Source organism: Mauremys reevesii, linkage group 5, assembly GCF_016161935.1.
Source record: "Mauremys reevesii isolate NIE-2019 linkage group 5, ASM1616193v1, whole genome shotgun sequence".
NCBI classification, from domain to species: domain Eukaryota; kingdom Metazoa; phylum Chordata; order Testudines; family Geoemydidae; genus Mauremys; species Mauremys reevesii.
In genome coordinates this window covers 113,936,484-113,950,772 of record NC_052627.1, presented here as the reverse complement: position 1 = coordinate 113,950,772, position 14,289 = coordinate 113,936,484, and the positions used below count along the sequence as shown (strand labels likewise).

General features: G+C 41.1%; 1 protein-coding gene across 1 annotated transcript in view; it reads right to left on the bottom strand.

The window, feature by feature from the left end:
* EVC (EvC ciliary complex subunit 1) overlaps window positions 1–12,773 on the bottom strand; it is a 67,510-nt gene extending 54,737 nt beyond the window's left edge. The window contains exons 1-4 of the mRNA XM_039542051.1: window positions 12,613–12,773; window positions 9,936–10,020; window positions 5,220–5,318; window positions 1,555–1,692 (exon numbers count right to left, since the gene is read on the bottom strand). Coding sequence (XP_039397985.1) covers window positions 1,555–1,692; window positions 5,220–5,318; window positions 9,936–10,020; window positions 12,613–12,773 — 483 coding nt within the window. The remainder of the gene's footprint in view (window positions 1–1,554; window positions 1,693–5,219; window positions 5,319–9,935; window positions 10,021–12,612) is intronic.
* Window positions 12,774–14,289: the final 1,516 nt, after the last annotated feature.

Sequence of the window (14,289 nt, the reverse complement as noted above, 5' to 3'; positions counted from 1 at the left end):
CTATGAAGTGCAGTAAGGCTAGATGGCACTAATAATATCCGTTTCACACATGATTAACTCTGTAGAATATTGAACAATAAGTTCTTTAAAGGATTGCCTTCACAGTCTCACATGAAATGTCACATGCTTCTATCTCTGTCAGCCGGATATGTGTTATCGAGTGAAAGGAACAGAGATTAAATAGAACATCATAGAAGTTCACGCTGGCATATTTCACAAACTACCAAACATGTCAGAATGACTGTCGGTTTCTCTGTCAAAGAGGCCCAGGGCTAGGATATATGGGCTGTTCAAGTCAGGACTGAAATGCACTGGCAGATCAGTGTGGGGAAGCTTATACATAGCCTACCAGTATGACTGGTCTCTCCTACTCATGAACACTAAATTAACTCAAATGTTGAAAAAAATGGAGAGAAAAAGACAGTCTAAGAGATTCTCCTCTTATTTTCCAGCAGACTAGATAAATAAGATCTTTTTCCACCTCCAGGTTTTCTGGCTCAGGAATTAGTTTTGACACACACTAGTGCTATTGAACTGAAACATTATCATTCCATGAGGATCAAATGTCAACAGTAAAATTACATTTTTGCATTTAAAAGCACTTTAAATGTGTTACACTGTGCAAAGCAGCGTAGCCAGAAGAGTTACTGAGGTGTTAGTAACACTTTAATTCTGCCAACTGAAAAAGTTTATCTATGAAGTGTGCATACTTTACATAGTACAAGTGAGCACTAGATGTAAGGAAAAATATTACAGGCCAAATTCTGCCTTCATTGCACAAGTACAATCCCACTGAGCTCAGATGGGTATAAAAGGGCTTAGAGTCAATGCCTATATGGTTTATTTCAACAGTGGATTTTTGAAAAACAGAAAATGCACTAAGAATGAAAACTAGAATAATCACTTAATTCTGACTACCAGCCTGCTTATTCCACTCTAATGCCACATCAATTCCAACATGATTTTAACAGCCTTTGTCTTGAGAACGACTATAGCTAGCACCTCATACCAGTGCTGAAGATATAGCTAATCTGAGATTTTGGTACATAAAGCATTAATCTATTACATTATTATATGCAGTTCTAAATCAACCTTTATTGAAATCTGTTTTACATAAAAGTGTACCAGTAATCTTTCAAGATATATAACTAATTCTCTTAGTGGCTCAAAAGATATATCAGGTCCTAAAATCATATTTAAATTAAGGTTGGGGGAAGAAAGTAAGATTATAATAAGAATTATGTGATAAGGTCCAACAGCTCATATTATACAAGGGCTTGAAATATTTTACTAGTCCAACAAAGTAATAAGCATTTGACATCTCTATGTATTGTGCAAGAACCAGTGAACCAGAATCAGAAAAGAAAGATGCTAGTTGCTGGCCAAAATTAGAAATGCTTTGCTAGACGAATGTACACATGCTTTCAGGATCAGTGGACTTCTAAAACACTGATCCTGGACTAATGATCACAAAGAAAAAAAATATTGATTCCTCTATCAACAGAACAGTGTTAATTTAGAAATATAGAGATGAATAAAAAATGATACAGGTACATTATCTATGATATGTTCAGAATATTCCCTCTCTTTCCTTTCTAAGTCTTCTAAGGTCTGGTACTCTGAATTACGAGCGCTCGACATTTCAGTACTCAGTAGTCTGGAGGTAAGTTGTTTCTGTAACTCTTCCAAATCCTGGAAAAATAAGAAACCTGTTACACAGGAAAATAGCTTGTTCTGACTTGGCAAAAAGTATTACTTGGAAAATAATAATATGCACCTGGCTTCTATTTAAAAAATGCTAATTTATTAGAGAGTCTGTGTCTTGCCCATGATTCTTCATGAAAGTAAATTCAACAAACATGTTCAGGGAAGCTTTATTTCTAGGTATTACCATTCCCGCAGTAAGTAGAGAAAACATCAGCCATTAGGCATGAGTCAGCCCTGATTTACACTTATTTTACAGAGGTGTAACTCCACTTAACTCAGTTTAAACCAGTGTGAGTCCAGAATCAGTCCTGGTGTTCATTTCCACTGACTTTGGATACCATTAAGCATTGATCCAAGTCTTCATATCTTTAACTCTTTTAGTGCACCCACAAGTATTTTCAAGACAACTGCAATTTTGGCTCCCCATCTTTGGCTCCCGCCTCCAGAAATGCACATGCAGTGCTCGGGAATGGTAGGTGTATGAGTACCTGATCCACATGTGCAAATGCAGGTAGATACCAATGCGTGCGCGCGCGCGCACACACACATTTATATCTGCCAAAACGGTAAGGTGCATTTTTAGATGCCACTTGAAAATGTTGACTTTTAATGTTTGTAAGTAAATACTTTTAAACGGAATAAGTGAAAAATGTCTTTCCAACAGATTTAATAAACAAAAAACTCGGTCCTTCATCCTTATTGCATGGGTTGGCACCAAGATGCATATTTCTTCGCTTTCCCAAACATGCCTTCTTTCTCAAGGCTTTTTCTACCACATGATTTTGTCTCCTAAAGAATTACATTAATATCTTATGTCTTAAAGAACTGCAAACACATTCTAGTGACCCTTAAAAATGTTCTGTCATCAAAATCCCATTAAGCTTTCATGTAGAATCAACGAATGAAGAAATAAAAAATGCTTATTACAGCAAGACGTCTTGTCCACTGTCCTGCCAATGCAGGATTAAACATAATGTTAAATGTAATATTTCTGCTAATATCAGTGATATTGCTCCTTGCCAAAGTAATTTTCCCTTTACACAAATACAGTCTTTGAGGATCAGTCTTCTCCATTCAGTGATGCCACAACCCAATGTTTGTAACATTTTAAAAACATTACCAGATTGTGAAGAGCTCAGTTCCCATTTAGGCATCCAAATAAGTGGCTAGATTCTTTTTCAGAAGAGGCTCAGCATGTTAGACACTGATCTCTTTAGAAAAAGTCTGGTTGTTAATGCCACAACAGGAACTTTTGAAAATCTGACCCTTATTTTTTAGGTGCCTAATGGGAGCTGGTTTCAGAGTGGTAGCCATGTTAATCTGTATCAGCAAAAACAACGGAGAGCTGAGCTATTCTGAAAAAAATCTATCTCCAAGTGAGTTAGTGCTTCTGAAATGTGCTGGGTTGATAGCCCCAGAGCTAGAAGTTCTCTAGCTGTTATTAAACCAAAGCCCCTCAGCATCATTTCGTCGAGGGGCTGAGAAGGGCAACCTTGTAGATTACAATTTGCGTGTCTATTACATTAGTTAAAGAATAGAGCCAGCTGTGATTTGGTTTTCTGAGCTACAGAAGTGTCCATTTTGAAGTCATCTGAGACTGGAAGCATTCTGAATAGAAAACTGCTTTTCAGCAAATCAGAATTTCTGATGAAAATTTCACTTTTATGTCTATAACTTTTGGATTTTATGGAATAACACCGCTATTTATTTATTTATTTATTGGCAACTGAGAACTGGAAAATTTCTTTGCTTCCATTTTGACAAGTTCTAAGTATTTTGTGTGCTTGTGTGGGGAACACCAGGTCTGTGACAGGGGAAACGATAAGCCTACAACTATCACCCTCATGCACTCTATGTGCATTGAGATTATGATTCCCATTTTATAACTGGGGATCTGAGAGATGGAGAAAGCAAGGGTATGTCTACATGCAATGTAAGACCAGGGTTCAGACTCAGGCTAAAGTCTAACCCCCTTTCATTTACAAAGAAATCAGGCTAACCCAGGACCCCACAGAGATGGAGGGTCTGAGCCTGAGTCAAGCTGGGACCCAGGGGTCAAGCCTTATTGTTTTGCAGTGTACAATCAGCGCCCCCAGACTAGGCTTGGGGTTAGCCTGAGCTCTGGGACTCTCTCACCTCACAGGGTCCTAGAGCTGCAGCTCCCGCTTGAGCCCAAACATGTACACTGCAATTAAATAGCCCCTTAACGCCAAGTCAGCTGGCATGTGCCAGCTGTGGGGTTTTAATTGTAGTGTAGACATAACCTAAGTGACTTGCCCAAAGTCACACAGGACATCGAGGGCAGAGCAGAGAATTGAACCATAATCTTCCAAGTCCCAGGGTAGTGTTCTAACCACTGGACTATCCTTCCTCCCCAGGCTCCCCCAGACTGCACTGGCTGCCTCAGATAAAAGCAATATTTAACTCTTGACATGTCTTATAGAAGCTCAGTTAGATGAACGAGGAGACAAGTGCTTTCAAAATCATTAACTAAGGGTTAGGAGACATTATGGAAGTTGTCTACCCTGTAACATTCACGCGTCTAAAGTTTGTCAGTATCCAACATCTGCTTCCGAAACAAGGATTTGTTCTTTGTATCTCTTTTCTTTCTAAATATGATTAACTTTCATATTAAATTTGAGGCTCAACGGCAGTGAAGTGATCTTAATACAGAAATCCATGGAGATATAGGATATCAGATAAAATTACAGAGACCGCCAGTGTTAATCCATTGACTGCGAGATTGCATGATCTAAATCCCTACTGACTAGTGGTGACGTAACATGAGAGATTTTAATTCTAGACTAACTACCTCTTTTTTTTTTTTTAAGTGAGGCACAGCTGGTAACCTTCCAGCAGCTTATTCTTAGTGCTGTACCACTTTTGCTCTTCTGTTATCTCACAAACATAATGTGATCCAAGCTGTGACTAAGAGCAGCTTTCAGCAATGTACATTAACTGTAAGTGTGTAGTGTGAAAACCTCAATCCCAGAAATGGAGTTCGATAAAGTATACGGTTGGAAAATAATTGCACAGAGAGAAAAACAGGTACATTTTCTTGATAACAGCTTAGAATTTCCTTCAGGTATTGCACCCCCTAGTATGTTGTTGTTGACAATAATGGGGGGCGCAGATAATGAATTTACACCTAGAGATCATTCATTCTATTGAGCAGCTGGCTGAGGACAGGAAAACTGTTTTCTAGACAGAACTAAATTGTGAAAAAGGCTTTTCTCCTAACAAACTCGATACAGCAATGTAGTAATTGGTATTTTTTGATACAGACAGACATTCAGCCACAAGTTGTTATGGACAATCCACCACAGGGGTTCAGCAATCATGTCTTTCACTTCATTTTGCCCCTCTTCCCACTCCCCAAAAAGAAATACACTACAAATGACATTATTCCATGTAAAAGAGATCAACACAGCAGGGGCATATGGCTGAACTTTCACAAACGGCTTAACTGATATTTTCTGTTGGCTGAAACATTAAACAATGGAGACACTTACAGTTTCTTGCGTCAAAATGATCTTCTGGTACAAATCTTCAGTAATCCTCTTTTTAAGGTAAAAATCAGAGAGGTATGTTCTGAGAACCTGAATAAATATCTAGGTGAAAAAAGAGAAATAAATATAAAAGTAATCAATTTGATCATCATTATTGGTGATTACATGTATGAATGAGCATGAGTTGTAAGTGAAAATATATTAATAGCAGAAAAGATAATTTACACTTAAAACAGTCATGCTGAAACTCTCCCAATTTGCCTCGGTTAACATTATCTTCCAGTATTTCTTAAACTTCCTACACTCCTATAAACACAAATGTAATTTTACATATCTAAGGCAACTGACAAATTTTAAAGCATACACAAGGCCTTTCATTGAAGGGTAACAAAGTGACTGACAAACATCAGACTTCATGTCTCTGCTTTGGGTGGCTATCACACAATGGCATGTTCAAAGTAGGGTGGCTCTTTTCTAAAACTTTATACACCTCTACTCCAATATAATGCTGTCCTCGAGGGGTGAAACCACGTTATATCGAACTTGCTTTGATCAGCCGGAGTGCGCAGCTCCCCTCCCCCCACCCGAGCACTGCTTTACCGCGTTATATCCAAATTTGTGTTACACCGGGTCGCGTTATATTGAAGTAGAGGTGTATGTTGTAACTTTTAGACCTGTCCGCAAGTTAGTTATTGATCTTGAGATCAAATTTGTTGTTTTTAATTCACACAAACTGAAGATCATCTTTGACGTAGACCCCAGAATTCTTTTAGTCTCCCATAGATACCTTTTTAAGAAGATGGGGAGGAGACCACCAAGAGAGGACACCTGAATGGGTCAAATCTACTCCCCAGGCTTACTCTGGTTCCTCTCCTTCCCAACAGTGTTTAAAAGTCTGTCTAGAAAATGCTGCCTCTTGAAACATGCTAACTGTATTAATCAGATTTACTTGTTGCTGACATAATGTGAGCATCTGGAGGTTTGGGGTGTGTGTGAGAGAGGATTATACCCAGTGTTTAGATTGTTAGTTGGGCTATAGCTGTAACATTACCCCCTTTTGACCTGAGCAGTTAGCTAAAAATTTGTGGTCTTGTGGATTGTTTGTTAGCGATATAAATTGGTGATGGGAGTCAGGTGTTTCTTCAACGTAATCTTGTTTATTTACAAAGAATGTACAATGTCTCATTTCCCTGAACACAGCAGGGCTCAAACAAGAAATCGGATCCTTTCTCACAGTTTCAAACCCCTTTCTTCCATTTAGCTCAAAAGCTCTATCACAGCTTTTTTTTCAGGACCACATTCCTAGTGCTTGTCTTGAGGGCTGGTCTACACTAAGGGGAAAAATCGATATAAAGATACAACTTCAGCAGCCGCGTAATAACGCGGCTGAAATCTTATATCGATCTCATATTTCCCGCCTCTTGCGGCGCGATCGATGGATGGCTCTCCATGTGCATGCTCGCACCGCCCGCGCGGCGGCGGAGGGAGTTCCGAATCAATAATTGAGCGTTAGATCGATATATATGATATATAGATGATATATAATATATCGATCCCTGAAAATCGACGCGCTACTACCCGCGCGGTCTGAGTCCTTGGCTTTTCTGCTGATGCTTCTCTCAACATACACACCACTCCAGCAAGCAAGACCCAGCATAAGCTCTCTGCCCACGTATATCAAATTCCTGAGCAGACTTCTATCTGCTTTTGTGTTGGGTAGTAACATAAGGCCCTCTGGGTCTAGACCCAGACCTATGGTGCTCCCAGGTAGCTAGCAGCTCCAGGCTGCCACCCAGCAGAAGTTGTAACCATGGTGCGCTCCACTTCCCATAACCTGCTGCGGACACAGACTGTGGGGCATTCCACCACAAGGGTTTGACAGACAGCAACCCCATGGCTCTTGATTGGCTCTCTGTCCTATATAAATCCAAGGGGTGGTTCAGGAAGTGTTCAGGCAACAGTGGGGATCTTCTATAGTTGCCATAATTGTGCCTGCTCTTGAATTCCTGGCTTGACCTAGGATTGATTTGGACTTTGCCTCCTGACTTGGACCCTGAAAACTGTTTCGAACTTGGACCCTTGGGATCTTGGCCTGGACTTGATTATGAATGCCTGTGCTACTCCCAGCCCCAGGTTTGCACCTGCTCTGACTCTTGGCCCTGACTGCCCCTGCTGGGATCCTGACAGGTGACATGTGCCTGTGGTTTGGTTGGAGAAACCTACTGTTTCAGCTACCCATCTGAATGGAACAGGTCCTCAAGGAATCAATTCTGAACCACTTAAAGGAGGGGAAAGTGATCAGGAACAGTCAGCATGGATTCACCAAGGGCAAGTCATGCCTGACTAACCTAATTGCCTTCTATGATGAGATAACCGGCTTTGTGGATGAGGGGAAAGCAGTGGATGTGCTATTTCTGGACTTTAGCAAAGCTTTTGATACAGTCTCCCACAGTATTCTTGCCAGCAAGTTAAAGAAGTCTGGGCTGGACGAATGGACGGTAAGGTGGATAGAAAACTGGCTAGATGGTCGGGCTCAACGGGTAGTGATCAATGGTTCCATGTCTAGTTGGCAGCCGGTATCAAGTGGAATGCCCCAAGGGTCGGTGCTGGGGCCGGTTTTGTTCAATATCTTCATTAACTATCTGGAGGATGGTGTGGACTGCACCCTTAGCAAGTTTGCAGATGACACTAAACTGGGAGGAGTGGTTGATACGCTGGAGGGTAGGGATAGGATACAGAGGGACCTAGACAAATTAGAGGATTGGGCCAAAAGAAATATGATGAGGTTCAACAAGGACAAGTGCAGAGTCCTGCATTTAGGACGGAAGAATCCCATGCACTGCTATAGACTAGGGACCGAATGGCTGGGCAGCAGTTCTGCAGAAAGGGACCTAGGGGTTATGGTGGACGAAAAGCTGAATATGAGTCAACAGTGTGCCCTTGTTGCCAAGAAGGCTAATGGCATTTTGGGTTGTATAAGTAGGGGCATTTCCAGCAGATCGAGGGATGTGATCATTCCCTCTATTCAGCACTGGTGAGGCCTCATTTGGAGTACTGTGTCCAGTTTTGGGCCCCACACTACAAGAAGGATGTGGATAAATTGGAGAGAGTCCAGCGGAGGGCAACAAAAATGATTAGGGGGCTGGAGCACATGACTTATGAGGAGAGGCTGAGGGAACTGGGATTGTTTAGTCTGCAGAAAAGAAGAATGAGGGGGGATTTGATAGCTGCTTTCAACTACCTGAAAGGGGGTTCCAAAGAGGATGGATCTAGACTGTTCTCAGTGGTAGAAGATGACAGAACAAGGAGTAATGGTCTCAAGTTGCAGAGGGGGAGGTTTAGGTTGGACATTAGGAAAAACTTTTTCACTAGTAGGGTGGTGAAGCACTGGAATGGGTTACCTAGGGAGGTGGTGGAATCTCCTTCCTTAGAGGTTTTTAAGGTCAGGCTTGACAAAGCCCTGGCTGGGATGATTTAGTTGGGTTTGGTCCTGCTTTGAGCAGGGGGTTGGACTAGATGACCTCCTCAGGTCCCTTCCAACCCTGAGATTCTATGATTCTATACAACTTAAATGAGGGTAGTAGTTACACCCTCCTGTTTGAATGAGGTTTAACCCCATCCATAACAGTAACAATGATTCTGTACCCCCCACCATATCTGTATCCCCAATGCAAATCTGCATTCTATGTAAAAACCTGACTCTTTTTTGTTTTAATCACAGAAATCCATTTTGCCCAGTTTGTCCTTTGCTCCTTGCTAAAGGCTTTTCATTTGTATTTCCCCTTCTATTCCCCCCCTCCACTTTTTTAATTGGGGTCAGGTCCTATTTTTCTCTCCATTGGAGAAGAATAGAGCCTTAAGCTTTTTTTTTTTCTTCCTTAAAAAAACAAAACAAAACGGTGACTCTGGCTTACAAATCATATGAACATCTGCAATTTGTGTTAGCAAGAAAATCATCTGATTTATTTATTTAGGGCTACATTGTAACTTTCCAATCTGCTCTGAGAAAGGGGTGCTGCATACCTGGGCCAACCCTGGTGCAGACCAGCGAATCAACTCTGACTCTCAGAGGGTTAAATAATCCTCTGTAATACTAGAATACTTCTCATTCTGCCCCAGCTCAGTTGTGATGTCCAATGCATTGTGGGGCACACTCCATTCATCTATCCTACACCCCTATCTGCCCACACCCCAACCAATGAATGCTGGTCTCCTCTTGTGACTTGTAATGTGGGTAGTCCGTGCAGCGGAATAAGGGGGTACTTTCACTTCTGTACTATACTGAATCAGGACGATTGTGCCCATCACCGTGGTAATGAATGTGTTATTTTGACTTTTCATATTTTACCTAGAGAATATGCAATTCTTGACACTGCAAAATTGAAGACAAATGTATCTACAAAATGTTGGATAGGATAACATATTTTATGCAAAATTAAAAAAAAAAAGCCAAAAACTATAAAGGCCAGGAGGGACCATTAGATCATCTTGTCTGGCCTCCCGTATAACACAGGGCATTAAATTTTACCCAGTCACCCCTGTATTGAGCCCATATATATTCATGACATAAAGACAAATAAAATATAGTGCAGTAAAAATACAATACTTTCCTCAAGGGAGTCTGACAGGCAGAGTGAATTATGTTGACTAGTTCCTAAGCTTTCTAAAGGAGCTCCCTTCTCTAATTCAAATGGCTAGACATAAAAAATTTGTACCTACCACCTGTTTTTCCCTTCTTAGTTCAGTATCAAGCAGCAGCAATTCTTTCAAAAGAAGACTATACAGGCACAGTTTAACATCAAAACTAAAACAAAGCAGAGGTTTAACATTCATTAGCAGCAATGTATTTATACTGTGCCAAAGCACCACTGCAAAAACAAAACTGATAGAAAATGGTAACACTCTTGTAATTTTTTTTTTAATTTTTTTTTTTTTTTTTACTTTTTAAGTGCTGAATTCTCAGAAAACCAATTTCCCTGGAACAAGTCAATTCAATTTTCATATTGCATTTTTTTAAATACAAAGTATCTTAAAATGCTGCGGAGTGAGAGATAAAAAGAGACAATGCTTTAACACATTAGACACAGCAACCTTCAAATAAACAGGAAGCCTAAACAATATGGATGGATGGCTAGAATAAAGAGAGGGGGAAAAGCTGTAATTTAAAACAGTAATAATAATACTTAGTATTTAACGTTTTCCATCTCTAGTTGTGCTGCAGTAACATTAACTGACTCTCCATGTCCCACCCTGTGACAAAGTTTCTTATTCCCTATGTTGCAACTGGGGATACAAAGAAGTAAACATATAGATATTTGCCTAGAGCAGTGGTTCCCAAACTTGTTCCACCGCTTGTGCAGGGAAAGGCCCTGGCGGGCCGGGCCGGTTTGTTTACCTGCCGCGTCCGCAGGTTCGGCCGATCGCGACTACCAGTGGCCGCGGTTCGCTGCTCCAGGCCAATGGGAGCCGCTGGAAGTGGTGCAGGCCGAGGGACATACTGGCCGCCGCTTCCAGCGGCTCCCATTGGCCTGGAGCAACGAACCGTGGCCACTGGGAGCCGCGATCGGCCGAACCTGCGGACGCGGCAGGTAAACAAACTGGCCCGGCCCGCCAGGGGCTTTCCCTGCACAAGCGGTGGAACAAGTTTGGGAACCACTAGCCTAGAGGCACACAGCAACTACGTAGCAGAGTGAAAATTATAACGCTGAGTCTATCCAGGTTATTACAGCATGGCCATCACCATGGTACCTGAGCAGGGACCTATTTTCCCCCCTGCAGGATGAGTAATCCCCATTGATATGGGCAGAGTAAGCCCCCAGGAGTTCCTGCCTCCAATCCCCAGGCTACAGGGCTTGATGCTGCAGGGTACTGAGCACTCTGGCTCCAATTCAGCAATGCATTTAAGCACATGCTTAATGTTAAGTATGTGAGTTGTCCCACTGGGCTGGGAACAGTCTACTGGACACTCTGCAGGACTCAGCTCACAGTTATTAGTCATTACTGCAGAGTAAGGTACTGCTCAGTCTAAGGGCTTGTCTACACTGGCACTTTACATGTGCAGACAGTGCACAAGCGCTGGGAGTTGTGCTCCCAGCACTGTTAGCTACGCCGCTCGTGGAGGTGTTTTTTTTAGAGCAGTGGGAGAGCTCTCTCCCACCGCTCTGCCGTGACTACACAAGCCACGTTAAAGCGTTGCCATGGAAGCGCTTTAACACTGCCAGTGTAGACTAGCCCTAAGTAAGGGTTGAATCTGGCCCTAAATATGTGCTTAGTAGTATTAAGGACCCAGTTCTGACACCCTTACTCATGTTTGTTTCTGTGCTCCTACTGATGAGGTAAGGAACTATTCAATAAGCATGACAGAATCAAACCCTAAGTTACTAGTATATCAAAAAATTGCTGTCCAAGGACTAATCCTTAGTAGGTGGAAAAGCTCTTGCATCCTGGTTTTAAAAGACTGGGAGGTGTTGAGAGGAAAGTGGTAGCAGTTCTGACTTTGTACTATGTGCACTGCTCATCCATAGGTTTTTATTTTTATGTATAGATTTGTATCAATATTTTGAAATCAATGAAGACAATAAAACAATTGTATCATCAATGCACTTAGGAGTGAGAGAGACAATAACAAAGAATCGTTTTTAACAGGAAGTGTTTTAGGTTGGCTGTGGAAAGGAGAAAGCGCTTTCACCCGTTTTTGGTGTCTGGGTGGAAATAAATTAAAGGGGGGAGGGATAGCTCAGTGGTTTGAGCATTGGCCTGCTAAACCCAGGGTTATGAGTTCAATCCTTGAGGGGGCCACTTAGGGATCTGGGGCAAAAATTGGTCCTGCTAGCGAAGGCAGGGGGCTGGACTAGATGACCTTTCAAAGTCCCTTCCAGTTCTAGGAGATTGGTATATCTCCAATTATTAATTAATTTAATTAATTAAAGGGATCTTTGAAAATGCTGCTTATTATGAATCTGATCCTGTGAGGGGCTGAACCCTTTTAGCTCCCAATGATTCTAATGGGAGTGGGGCTCAGCATCCTGTACAAAGCATGCTCAGCATCTGGCAGGATTGGACCCTACGTGATCAACAGCCAATATTGTAGTATTATCACAATACAGTGAAAAGGGATTTTCTCATGATAATGCTGTTATACAAGGCAATTTGTTGCCTGTACTCCTTTCCCCGGAATTCTGTCATAAGTAAACCAATTTGCAACACACAATAGTGTGCAATTTCCTTGGTTTCCAATAAGGTTTAGCTTCCTATAATTAAGTTTGGACCGTATGCCTTCAACACATGGATTTAAGAATCCTGATTCTTCATCCATGCCAGATCTATAGCAGTTCATCTGAAAAAAACAAGTGTGTGTTTTCAAATGACCAAATTTTATTGCAAGTTGTTTCTGTACCTCTCACAAGTCAGAACTTCAGGGAAGCAGGTCACCTTCAGGAAGGCTCGGTCCTGAAATCTGTCATCACTAGTTGCAGAATGTATTGTTGTAGATGAACTACAGTCCTCCTTGTCTTCACGACTCAGGGATCCAAGGCTGCTTGAAGTAGAAGTTTCCATTATCTGATTAGGCAGAACAGCCTGCTTTGGATTCTCATGCAAAGATGGATTGGATGATCCATCTGCCAGGGGCTAGGGACAAAGAAAATTGACATGGTTCATACCAAATAATATTAAGACGATGAGCAGCTCATGAATACTGGATACTTTCACAATTTTTTGCATCACTGTATATCACAAAATGTCTATACAGAACTAGTTATGTTTTTGACTGGGAAATATGTTTTTCTGTTAAATTAATTAAAAATTGCCTGTTTAAGGGCCAGATCCTGCAAGGTGCTGAATGTCTCTTGGGCCAAAGTCAATGGAAAACTTCCAATTGACTACAGTGGGAACTGGATCAGGCCCATGTGAAGTGCTGAAGATTTCAGTGCCAGTTGAGGACAGCTGGCAACACATAGGATAAGGCCTGGATCAATTTGCTATAAACAAAAACCCACTGTAAGGTAAGAGGCTTAACAGTACATTTCTTCCAGTGTTTCCCACTCTACAATTTACACAGTCACAGAATGATTGTCACTACTTTTCACAAAAAGTCTAAACTCTTACCCTAAATTTTTGATTGATTGGATAGATGACTTTTGCTTTTAGTGCAAATGCTGTGATGTTACTGTTCAAAGAAGACTCATTTCCCTGTATGGAAACAACAGAAAAGTACTGTAAGCTTAGGTAAGAACAGCAGCTCTGATTAGATCTTTAGCAGAAGTTCCATGCAGGCCTTTTAGCTGGATAGCTTAGGAATTTTATTGATCACAGATTGTCTTTGGACTTACTCTGACATGAACCATCTTCTCATGGTCCAGGTCAGAGCATGAAGGCCAAAGAAGAAGAGAACCTTCTATGGTTTTGTAATTGTTTTGGAAGTTTATTACCAAGCTCCATCTCCAAAAAGAACTTTGCTCCAGCAAGTGATGATAGACCATAGTTGGTTTTCACAGCTCATTTTCCTTCTCTTTCCTCCCCATAATGAAAGAGAACTCTGGTTTTTCAATGAGATTTTGAAATTACTTTAATAATATACATGGCTAATGGAGACGCCTGAGGATAGGCTGCCATGGTCTGACTAGGAATTTTGATTTTAAATTTAAATACAGAAACAATAGATTAAATAAAACTAAATTAAGTAAATTTTCAAGAATGACTTAAAATATAAATACTGGAGAACCCTTAACTATGCCCCTTAGAAAAGACAGAGGTTCTTTCAAAAGGACTTTTTAGAGATAATATATTCTGTTCAGCCTGTCGGCTGCAAATTAGAGCCAGTCAGACTTCCTGTTCATGCTTTTTTAGTTCATTCTTCTTCATGCATAGCTGCAGTGTGGTGATCAGCTTTGAGTTACACAAAGTACACTGAGAATGTGGGCTACGTACAATAACTGAGACTGTTTAAAACAAAATGTTAGGAGGTTTTTTAACTCCTGTATTCCTTGTATTACTAATAGAACAATCTGGTTTGCTGAAACGTATGCAGTTGCTAGTTCAAGGATTTCTGTAAGAAATGGCAAGGCACTAAGGG